Source organism: Emiliania huxleyi (genome assembly GCF_000372725.1).
Source record: "Emiliania huxleyi CCMP1516 unplaced genomic scaffold EMIHUscaffold_275, whole genome shotgun sequence".
NCBI classification, from domain to species: Eukaryota; Haptophyta; order Isochrysidales; family Noelaerhabdaceae; genus Emiliania; species Emiliania huxleyi.
In genome coordinates, this window is record NW_005199968.1 from 138,821 (window position 1) to 149,637 (window position 10,817).

General features: G+C 64.3%; 4 protein-coding genes across 4 annotated transcripts in view; 2 read left to right on the forward strand and 2 right to left on the reverse strand.

Annotated features, from left to right (window-relative positions):
* Positions 1-300: 300 nt before the first annotated feature.
* On the reverse strand, positions 301-1,605 carry EMIHUDRAFT_469356 (hypothetical protein; the record flags this gene model as incomplete). The annotated part of the gene is made up of 3 exons (XM_005776668.1): positions 301-730; positions 963-1,031; positions 1,083-1,605. The coding sequence occupies 3 exons, from the start codon at positions 1,603-1,605 to the stop codon at positions 669-671; spliced, it is 654 nt and encodes a 217-aa protein (XP_005776725.1). The 3' UTR covers positions 301-668.
* A 2,942-nt stretch (positions 1,606-4,547) lies between these two features.
* Positions 4,548-5,991, reverse strand: EMIHUDRAFT_443909 (hypothetical protein). The gene is made up of 3 exons (XM_005776669.1): positions 5,581-5,991; positions 4,594-5,455; positions 4,548-4,573 (listed from the first exon to the last, which is right to left on the reverse strand). The coding sequence occupies exons 1-2, from the start codon at positions 5,917-5,919 to the stop codon at positions 4,694-4,696; spliced, it is 1,101 nt and encodes a 366-aa protein (XP_005776726.1). The 5' UTR covers positions 5,920-5,991; the 3' UTR covers positions 4,548-4,573; positions 4,594-4,693.
* A 1,432-nt stretch (positions 5,992-7,423) lies between these two features.
* EMIHUDRAFT_238753 (hypothetical protein) lies at positions 7,424-8,101 on the forward strand (the record flags this gene model as incomplete). Its single annotated transcript, XM_005776670.1, has 1 exon — positions 7,424-8,101. The coding sequence occupies one exon, from the start codon at positions 7,424-7,426 to the stop codon at positions 8,099-8,101; it is 678 nt and encodes a 225-aa protein (XP_005776727.1).
* A 1,139-nt stretch (positions 8,102-9,240) lies between these two features.
* EMIHUDRAFT_116011 (hypothetical protein) overlaps positions 9,241-10,817 on the forward strand; it is a gene marked incomplete at both ends in the record, with an annotated part of 12,292 nt that continues 10,715 nt past the window's right edge. The window contains one exon of the mRNA XM_005776671.1: positions 9,241-10,747. Coding sequence (XP_005776728.1) covers positions 9,241-10,747 — 1,507 coding nt within the window. The remainder of the gene's footprint in view (positions 10,748-10,817) is intronic.

The following is a 10,817-nucleotide window of genomic DNA, read 5'->3' on the forward strand; positions in this document are numbered from 1 at the left end:
CACGCACATACAAGACAAACCCGGCGTTCTGCTCTCAAAAGAAAAGAAAAATGGCAAGGAGGAGACCAGCGGGGGAGACTCCCCACACCTATGCAACACCCCAGAGAGGGGCTGCCATCGCCGAAGCTGTGCCTAAGCATAACTCCCAAACCCGCAGCGGCCCGGGGGGCCTTGGGGGCAGCCTGGAAGCAACCAGAAACCGAGAGTTTTTCTTTTTACGCTCGCGGTGATCGAGGGCGCGGCGGACATTTTGCTCCGACACTATCGTATGCGTGCGGGGTGACGGGCGTCGGACTGCGTAATCTCTGCTTGTCAATCAAATACTTATCCTCACGCGCGCTAGGCGGCGATCGATGCCGCCCCTGCCCTCTCGCCTCTGCCCCCCAAAAATACAGATGGCATACACCAGAGTGCGGCTGGGGTCCTCGTACTTTGGGGGGGGGGGGGGGGGGCGAGGGAGAAGGAGAGTCCGGAGGGTGTACCAGACATCCGCAGACGGGCCAGAGAGAGTCCCACCTCAGACCAATGGACATGCGCTACGGCGTTGCGGTAGCGGTGGCAGACGGCGGCGGTGGCGGTTCTACTGCTCGATCGCGTTGTGCGGCATTCCAACGATGTCCTCGAACCTCCACCGCCGCCGCGGCCCCTCCCTGCGCCCGCCCGCGGCGCTAGTTGATGCGGTCGCCGGTGACGCGGTCGTACTGCGGCCGGTCAGACGAGGGCTTGCGGCCTAGGAATGGGTTAGGGTTAGGGGTAGTCATACTGCCACGGCAGGCGAGGGCTTGCGGCGGTTCACACCCACGCGTCGTGACGACACGCGATTCACAGCACGCGAGGGTGGGTCGGACGAGGGCGTGTGTCGTGCTCCGGTGTGGCCACCCCTCTGCCCTTGCGGCCGCCCCCCTCATGTCGGTGCCCCGTTCGACAGACTGTTTACTATGTGTCCATCTAGGGCGCGCAGCCATAGTCGCGGCCTCCGAGGTACGACGGGCCCGAAGGGCGACCGCCGTACGAGCCGCCCGACGAGCCGCCTGCTCACAGCTGTCCCGCGTGAGGAGGCGCCATTCAGACCGCCGCTTAACACACTGCCAAGCCGCCGTATGAGCCGCCGCCGCCGCCGCCGCCGCCGCCGCCGCCGCCGCCGCCGCGCCGATCGTCCCGCCCGCCGCCGTACCCTCCTCCTCCGCCCCCGCCGCCGTAGCCACTGTCGCTGCCGCGGGGGCGGGGCTTGTTGATGCGCAAAGTGCGGCCCATGAAGTCTTTACCGTCCAGCGCCGCCATCGCGTCGTCCGCGTCCCGCGTCTCTTCAAACGTGACAAAGGCGAATCCGCGCGGCTCGCCCGTCTCGCGGTCCTTTGGCATGAAGCAGTCCGTCACGGTGCCGAACTTGGAGAAGGCCGCCCGGATCTCATCTTCGGTCGCGTGGTTTGGCATCGAGCCGACGTACAGCTTGGCGTCCTCGTTGCGGCCCCAGTTGTTGCCGCCGCCAAACGGGCCGCTGCCGCCGCCGCCGCCACCACCGCCGCCGCCACCGCGGCCGCGGCTGCGGCTGCGCGAGCGGCCGCGCGACGGCGGGCTGCGGGAGCGCGAGTAGGATCGCGGCATATACCAACTTGTCAGACTGCGCTGCCGAAAAGTATTTCCTCGCTGTTCAACGCTAGGGAGGTTCTCGAGGTTCTCGAGGTGGATATCCTTTGGCCGCGTTGGGTAGCGAGGATTGGTGTAACCCGAGCCACGGAGGCGTGTTTTCTGACGGCCGACCGTCAGTGCACGGAGTTGCCCCTTCTCCGACTGCCCCGGCTAGTTCACGGGTTTCGCGGGAGTGACCCCATGCGTCAAACCCGCGTCTAGGGGTAAATTTAGGGCGTGTGAATGAACTTTAGTGATAGTTTAGTGCGCTATTTAGTGTGTGTTCGAGTGCGTATGTATCGCGACTTTAGCGCAAATTTAGCAAAACTCTCTCTCAAATAGTTAGAGGCTGCGCAGGCCGTCCCGTTTGCTGTTTGCATAAAAAACGCCTGTCTGTTGCGCTCAGCGCTGCGCGCGCGCGCGCCGGGGCTGTCTCACTCACGTGCCGCAATATGTGTCACACACGGCGGCTTCTGCCACCTCTCGATTGGCTCCACTTTCTACGCACACCTACCGGGGAAGGGGTGCTTGGGAGCGGGGGCGGGGGCGGGGGCGGGGGTGGGGGCGGGGGCGCGCAGCGCGCGGCGCGCGCAACAGAGGGTAGGGTGGGGAAGACGGCGAGGAGGGGGCGGCGGCGGCGGCGGCGGCGGCAGCACGCGCGCGGCGCGCGCGACGGAGGGGCGGAGCAGCGACCGCGCGCGCGGTCGCTGCTCCGTCTGTGACAGACGCGCGCTCTGCCGGTGCAGAGCGCGCGCGTCAGGCAAAGGAGGGCAAGCGTGGCGGCGCGGGACGCGCGGCGGCGGCGGCGAGCAGCGAGCGCTCCGTGAGCGGTGAGGCGGCCGGGCGAGGGCGCGGCGGGTGACGGGTCAAGGGAGCAGCCCACACCCGGCGTCGTTTTTGAGCGACGCCTGTGGCACGCCTGCGCAGGGGCCGCAGGGCGGTCAGTTGTGGAGCGAGGCGGTGCCGGCCGCGGGCCGGGTGCAAGGCGCCGGCCTCGGCGCCGCCTCGGCGCGCCGCACGCCTCTGAAAGGGAGCCGAAGGTTTGGTGAGGTGGTGGGAGGTAGGTGGGAGGGGGTGGGGGTTGTTTGACTTTGCCGCAGAGGCCGTCCCTAGCTGTGAACAGCAAAACGGGACAGTATTTAGTCCATATTTAGCACATATTTAGCACATATTTAGCACATATTTATTTAGTGTGTTTTATCTCCAATTTAGCGCCACATTTCGTTAATTTAGGTGCGGGCAGCTGCAGTACATTTAGTGTGGGTCCCACATCTTTAGTGCGGGCACGCCAGGTGTAAGTTTATTTTTGCTTGGGGCGGAACTCATGAACCTGGCCGGCCCCTGCCCTGCCCCTACCTACCTACCTTGAGCACTTGAGCACTGGATAGGGTCGATTCCGCGTGGTACGGGACCCCTCGATCGTCTCGCCCTCCCTCGCTGGTGTGTTCACTGGGGGGGGGGTCATAACAAACACGGTACAGGATCGAGGTGCACGCTGCAGAAGCAGTGTCGTCCCCCCTCTCCATCGTCTGACTCACTGGGTGGGAGACGTCGGCTGTGGTACCTACCTACCCCTACCAGTTATGGGAAACTAAAAAGAAATGAGGGTGAAGGTGAGGTACTATACCAACTAAAGTGATGGTTGGTGGTACTCTCCTGCAACCACAGTCCTTCCTTTGACATGGCAGGCCACTCTCAAGCCCTACAAGCACCAGATCACCCATTTAGGGAGGGTTGGCATTGTGATTTGCGCGAAAATTTTCTTTTTCTGCTGTGCAAAAATTCCAGCGTGAAGAGAGGGAAAACCCCGACGGGAGGGCCCAGACCTACCCTACCTACCCCGGCATGAGTTCCGCCCAAGCAAAAAGAATACACACCTGGTATACCTGGAAAACCCCCGGTATTCTGCCGGCTCGGTTTCGCCTCAGATTTTGCCCCAGCTCTCAGACTCACAGGGAGGGAAACTCGAGAGTTGCCAGAATGGAGCACAAAAAACACAAGAAATCACGACTCTCACAGTGATTTGGGCTCGGCAGCTTGTCAGCCCTCAGCCGAAGGGGGCCGGTCCCGTAGCCGGAGACACCCTCTAGTTTCCCTGGAAATTTCCGGAAACGCAAAGTGCTGGGGTCGTTCCTTTTTGGAAACATGGATGCAGGCTTGCACAACATGCACATGCACATGCACATGTCACATGTGCATGCACATGTACATGTGCATGCAGCGCTTGAGAGTGGCTTGCCATGTCATACCCTCTCTGTCTAGTTTCTTTCTTTGTTTCCCTACTACAGTACCCTCTCGAGTCTCGTTGAGGCGCCCAAATCTCGCACCACCGAGCGTCGCTAGACGCTCAGCCGGCCACCGTCAGTCATTCCGGCCAGCCGGGAGGCCGGAGCGCGCGTTGTTGGAGCGCCTCCACCTGATTCTCGCCGCCCGAGTCCTCATTTCTCAAGCAGTGAGCGGCCGCGCTCGTGCCAGCCGCGGCTGCCATGTCCAGGAAGCCGATTGTGGAGACCGCACCATCAACGCAGCGGCGGCGCAAAGGCTCTGGGCAGTGGCTCTCGAACGGAAAGAAGGCAGAGACCAAAGTCCCTCTTGTCAAGACACAGACGCTCGCCCCTAAAGGTATACCCCACACATTCCCCACATACCCCTCCACATACAGGTCAAGGGAGTCAAGGTCGTAAACATTATACACCGACGAACTCTCGCATGGACGGCCCATGGGGCCAGGCGCAGTCGCTATCGTTGCTTGCGGGTCCTGACATATCCACGCTTGAGTCAGTGGATGAAGTCTGAGCTGAGAGCGACCTGAGCAGAATTCAGGTTTCAGCGGCGCAGGCGCGGTGAGATAGCAGATTGGGCGCTCTAGTCACCAATCTCCAGTCTTCGACTGGGGGCACGGGACTGGCGCGCATGTCAGTACAGTAAGAAAGGCAAGGCGCAAGTTTCGTCGCGCCCACAGCAAGACCGGGGGGGGGGGGCACACGACACTCCGCCCTCCTCGAGATGCATGTATCACCCTGGTCTTGCCAAGACCGACTGAACCTACTTGTGCGCTGTTTCTCTACGTATGAAGGGAGTCACTTGTCCGAATACGAGTCGCCATATGAATCATGCGGAAGCGGCGGCGGCGGCGGTGGAGGAGGCGGCGGCGGAGGCGGCGGAGGCGGCAGAGGCGGCGGCAGAGGCGGCGGCGGCGGAGGAGGAGGAGGCGGCGGCGGCGGCGGCGGGTTGGGTGAGGGTGGCCGGCGGACGTACGAAAACATCTGGCGAAGGCAGTAGAGGGGCGCACCGGAAGGCCCGAAGGTAGACGTGGAGAAGCCCACCTGTCCGCAGGCGGGCCGCGTGAAGAGGGTGCCGCGCGCGCCTTGCCGTCGAGGTCCGTGGAACAACTTGTGCTCCTGTGTGACCGTCCCCTCCGCTTTTGCGTCCACCCATACCGCGCCGGTGTCCCAGCCGCGGCTCTCACCACTGCTGTGTCTACCCATCTCTCTGTCGAGATGGAGAGGCCAGCCTCGAGTGCCGAGATGTCGATGTACCATGGGATCGGCAGCTCGCGCGGCGTCACCACCGTCACCACTGACTGATGCCGACCCGGCGGCAGAGGGCAGTGGAAGCCGGCGCCCCAAGTCCCTCCCGCGCCCATCGGAAGCGTGGCCACGCCGGGCTCGCAGCTCGAGCCGGTCGCAGAGAAGGGGAAGCCGATGGTCTGCTCCTCAAAGTAGGTCGCGTTGGGCGCGCCGGCGGGCAGGTCGATCGTGAGCACGACGCTCATGTTGTAGCCGAGCGGCAGGGTCAGCGGAGGGTCGACCGCCGCTCCCGTCGCCTGCGGCAAGGCGGGGCGAGGGAAGGTGAGGTGAGGCAGGGGGGAGAAGGTGAGGGTGGGCCAGCGTGCAGCTGTGCCCATCACGGCCACTCTCGGGTGATCACGGTAATCTCGGCTTGACGGACAGTGTGCAGCACTGCGACGTCCACCACGCGTCCCGCGTACCGCTGCGGCGGGACCTCGTCGTCCAAAGGATCCTCCGTCGCCCACGCCGCATCGCGCACCGCTCGAGACACCGCCATGCTGTCGACGCCGCAGTCCTCCCATCGAATGGCGATGCGGTCGACGTCCTGCGTCTGAAAGAGGAGGTGGCCGTCCGGCTGAGGCAAAAATGTCGCCCTTTCAGTGAGAGCGGATGCGCCATAATGGCTTGCCACCGTCAAGAGGAGCAGAAAAGCGGTAACGGCGGCAATGAGTGGCGATGTACAGCGGCTCCTGTCACTGGCGCGGCCGCTGGTGATCATCAACAACAAAACCTGGTCGCGTCAGATCGGCCGCCGCGTCTCAACCAACGTGCCTCCACTGGTTTGGGCTCCCTTGCCCGGAAATATGGGGAAGTAGGAAAACGAATTCTTAAAACACAGGCCTCTCTCACAGCACACTGAAACGACAAGGGCGCGGACTGGCGCGGACTGGCACACACACCGGCCCACCACCGGAGCCGCCTAAGCGACTCCGTTAAGAACGGCAATGCACTCCGCACCATGCACAATGCCGCTCTCCCCGCACGCTAGCTCGTTCACCGTCTGCCACGCCACGGCGGTGTGGAGGACGACAGACAAGCGCTGCATCTGCAGCCCGTGCCAGTTCTTGGTGGTCCATGTGACCTCGTCCAGGTGCTGAGCGTGCGAAAGTTTGTTGCTCAGCTGGTTCGCCGCCTCCCTCAGGGTGCTGCGAACCTCCTTTCCAAAGCCTCCGAAAGCCTCAAAATCAAACAAACGTAGATCGCAATCCTGCTCCCGCGCAAAGCGGTAATCGCCATCCAGCTCCTTGAGCTTTCCCTTGGGGGCATCCTCCTCCTCCCCCTCCTCCCCCTCCTCCTCGGCCTCCTCCTCCTCCCCCGCCACCGCCGCTGCCGTCGCTCCCGACGGAGACCACTTGCCGCGCCCTTTGACCAACTTGAGCAGCCCGGTCTCCGTGTTGCCAAAACGCACATAGGCCCCCTTCCAGCCGAGCTCTCCGTCGCCGGCCGTGTCCTTGCCCTGGCTCGCAAGCGAGCTCGTGAGCTTCAAATCGGCAACAAGGCGCCTGGCCCCCTGCCGATGTTTGCCGCCGCCACGTCAGGTTGTTTTGGATTACTGTAACTGAGGTGTGCAGTCGGCTCCATCTCGATGATCATGCCCCACGCCGAGCGGAGGCATTTGATCAAACGTTTGAGTAGGAATTTGTGTCGTGTAGCATGCTTTGACCGAGGGTTAACCATCGCGGCGTCGCCAAGGACGTCGTGTAGCTGGCCGCTGGGTGCCCTCTTGCCTGCCTCCACCGCCTGGCAGGCGACATCAAGGGGGAGCCCAAGGCGGCGCTGGACGGTGACGCGCATCGCCCAGGACTCCATCTTCATATCATCACGCATGGGGATGGCGTTGAGGAAGGCGCCGGCCCCTGGTTGGCTGACGGCGACAAAACGGATCGCCTCTCGCCAGCATTTGTGGTTCTTGCGTCTTCCGACCTTGTTGCCTTTGGAGGGCGCCTTGCGGCCGCCACTGCGAAGCGCCTCGTTGGTAAGCTCCTTGGCAAGGTCGAGCCAGTTTTTGTGGTGCACGCCAGAGGTGTACCGCCGCTGCGCTTGGTGCAGGCACTCGTGGGTGGACGAGAACTGGGCCAGGGGAAGCAGCTCCGCAGCCGGCGTCAGCCCGTGCGGAAAGAAGCGAAACCTCGGCTCCGCCTTCGCCTCGTTGGTCGCAGTGCCCGGGCTCACCACCTCCCGGTGCCAACATCGGGATGCACACGCGGTTTCTTTTCGAGCCGATGCGCTACCCTCGGTCCGTCTTCCGCCGCACGTTTGACGCGACCTTCGGCCAGCAGGATCGGCGGCGAGTGTGCTCTTTCGGCTTCGAGCCGAACCCTGCACACGCGGATCGGCACCACCGTCTGCAGGCCTACTACGCGGAGCATGGCTTCCAATACGTTTACGTTCCTGCTGCTGTGGGGGACCGTGCTGACAACCTGACCTTCTATCTCAACCCCACGGTCGCGGGGGGCAGCTCGCACTCGGACTGGAGCTTTGGAATGAAGTCTCGTGAGCTCAACGCCTCCAAGCAGCGCAGCCACGTGGTTCCTGTCATCGATTTCGCCGCGTTTCTCAAGGCGCTTCAAGCCCAAGGTAGACCGCCTGACGGGCGAGTTGTCGTGAAGATGGACATCGAAGGAGCTGAATTTACTGTGATGATGCAGCTGCTCCTGCACGGCGTGCTGTGCAACTTGGTTGACTTTATTTCCGTCGAGTGGCACCACCGATTCCTCCCGCTGCCCGCAGCTGTCAATCGAAGCCTGCGGATCAACGGTTCGGAAGGGAAGCTGGAGAGCTGGATGCTGCAGGAAGCCGTGCACGACTCAGTGGGCTGCCGACTAAAGGACCTGTCAACGGTGGATGACGAGAGCTACATAAATGACGGCGCGCCGCTGCAGTGGACGACTTGGCCATGAGCGATCGTCGGAGGCCGAGCTCGCACAGACTCGTTGACTTGAGGCACAGTTTGCATCGTCCGTCAGCGTGTGAGACTGTGGCCGATCGCGTCGCTGCCCGAGGATTGCTCTCGGTCTCGGGCACCACCCGTGCTGCCACAAAGCACAATGTGCTGCCACAAGCACCACTAGCGATTTCGCGCGGAGGGCGTAGTGAAGTGCTAAAGCGCTCACTGTGTTCTCTCAAGGTTCTCGAGGTGTGCAGACAGCGACGGAGAGGTGCCTCGTGACACTGGCACTATATATATAGCGGCTGAGTATTGTACACAAATACTGGAAATATCTAGATATCGGTTCCCTGGGCGTCCACTAGCGCTCGCGGCTAACCTCGGAATGTGGAAGCAGAATGGCTGTGCTGGCTCCTTCACAGCCATCTTACCTAAGCCATCTTACCTAAGGATGGCTGAGCTAGCTGCAGTGCGGCCACATCCTCCAGTCTAATGGCTGCAATACACACACCGCAGCCATCCTTGGTAGACATGGCTGGAGACGCACTACCGCAGCCATACCGCCCGCCTCGAGGTGAGCCCTCTTGGCTGAGCTTGCTACATCGCAGCCATCTTGGGTAAGATGGCTGGGCGACAGCCATTTCAGCCATCTACTATGGCTGGGGCACAGTCAGTGCAGCCAGGAGCATGGCTGGTGATAATTCGATGGCAGCCCCCCGCCGCCCCCGCCACAACGCACAAATGGCTGCGCGCTTTTCTCCCCGGCCTCGTGGGACAGCTGCCATCGGCTGCCATCGAGTTATCGCCAGCCATGGCTCTGGAGGATGGAAGCTGCAATCTCAGTGTCCCAGCCATAGTACTTAGTAGATGGCTGAAATGGCTGAAATGGCTGTCGCCCAGCCATATAGTACCCAAGATGGCTGCGATGTAGCAAGCTCAGCCAAGAAGGCTCACCTCGAGGCGGGCGGTATGGCTGCGGTAGTGCGTCTCCAGCCATGTCTACCAAGGATGGCTGCGGTGTGTGTATTGCAGCCATTAGACTGGAGGATGTGGCCGCACTGCAGCTAGCTCAGCCATGCTTAGGTAAGATGGCTTAGGTAAGATGGCTGTGAAGGAATCCACCTCTTCACCGCCCTCGCCCCCGCGTAGAGAATGTGGTGTGGTGTGGCGCTGTTCATGATGTTGTGGCTGTCCCCAGCCATCGCCGCCGCCTCGCCGCCTGCCACTTCCGACTGTGTGGGCTTGGTGTGCGTCCTCAAGGCCACCAACTCGACCTGGGCCGGCGGCGGCCTCTCGGCGTCTCTCGCGCTCTTCGACACTGCCCGCCGCTCCGGCTTGGGTTGGGGTTCGAGGGCGTCTCTCCACCTGACGGCCGCGGCGGAGCTCCCGCACGTGGCGGCAGGCGCCCACGCCTTCGAAGGCGACGCCACGTGGGACGAGTATGGGCAAGAATTGTCTATCGACGGCGGCACCTGGCACGCATACGCCTCGGCGTTGTCACCGGCGACGCTCCTGCTGCACCTGCGGCTTCCGCCGGCCGCGTCGGCCGGCTTCCACGCCCTCTCGTGGCAGCGTCCGCTCCCGCGCGGCGAGCTAGCGCGCTTCGCCGAGGCGGCGGCCATGCTGGCGGCGGGAGAGGCGGCGGCGGCTGGTTCGCTCGGCCCTCCCGGTCGCGCCGTGCTGCTGCAAGACCTGAGCGGAGGGCTGTGCCTGCTCTCTTCCCCGTCCTCCGCCGACGATGAAGGCGGCGACACCGCCGCCGGACGCGCCTCGGCGCCGACTCTTGGCGATTGCGCTTCGCCTGAGGCGGTGTGGCAGGTCGGCGCCGGCGCTGCAGAGGCGACGCGCGAGCTGCGTGCGGCGGCCGCCTCCGCCGCCGGCGGCGGCGGCGGCGGTGGCGGCTCCGACGTCTGCCTCCGCCGGCCGGCGGGCTCGTCGGGCGCCAAGCCGCTTGCGCTCGGCAAGTGCGGCTCGCTGGGCACGCGCCGCTGGGAGCTGTCGGAAGGGGGGCGGCTCTCGGCGCGTGCGGTCTCGTCCTCGCGGCTGCGCTTCTGCGTGCGCGTCGCTCGGCCGAGCGATGAGGAGGGGGCGAGGGCGTGGGCTGCGTGCGTGGCGCGCCCTGCGTGCGCCGACGCCGGGGAGGTCGGCCTCTGCTGCCCGGACCAGGAGGGGGTGCGGCGGGAGTGCTGCGACGACGCTGCGGCGCCGCCGCTGCCCGCCGCGCTCGAGACGGCTTCGTGTGACGACGAGGCGGCGGCGGCGGTGCTGCGCGTGCTTTCGGCCCCCGGGCTCGCGCCGCGCGCTGCGCTGCACCAGTCCACCTCACAAGCTAGCGGCGCCTCCTCCGCCTCCTCCGCCGCGTCTGCGGCGGGCGGTGCTGGCGCGCTGACCAAGGCGCAGCTTGACTGGCTGAACGGCGCGCTTCTTCCCGAGAGCCGCATGCAACTCGCCGCCGCCGCCGCCGCCTCCAGCGGCGGTAGAGGCGGCGGCGGAGGTGGTGGAGGAGGTGGAGGGCCTGCGCCGGGGTCCGCGTTTCTCCGCGGCGTCCGTGGCTCGCACCTCGAGGCGTGGCACGCCGCCGCCGCCGCGGTGCAGAGCGGCTCGCGCACGGTCGGGTCGCTGACGGAGCAGCTCGACGCGCTGACTGACGAGAGCGCCGGTCTGGGGATCCGGCTGCATAAATCGGACGCGCTGCTCGAGGAGGCAACGCGCAACCTGGCCGCGGCGCA

Coding starts and splice junctions, on each gene's coding strand:
- EMIHUDRAFT_443909 (XM_005776669.1), bottom strand. CDS start 5,919: ATGATCACCAGCGGCCGCGCCAGTGACAGGAGCCGCTGTACATCGCCA. Junction 5,456..5,580: donor ACGTCGCAGTGCTGCACACT/GTCCGTCAAGCC, acceptor GCCTTGCCGCAG/GCGACGGGAGCGGCGGTCGA.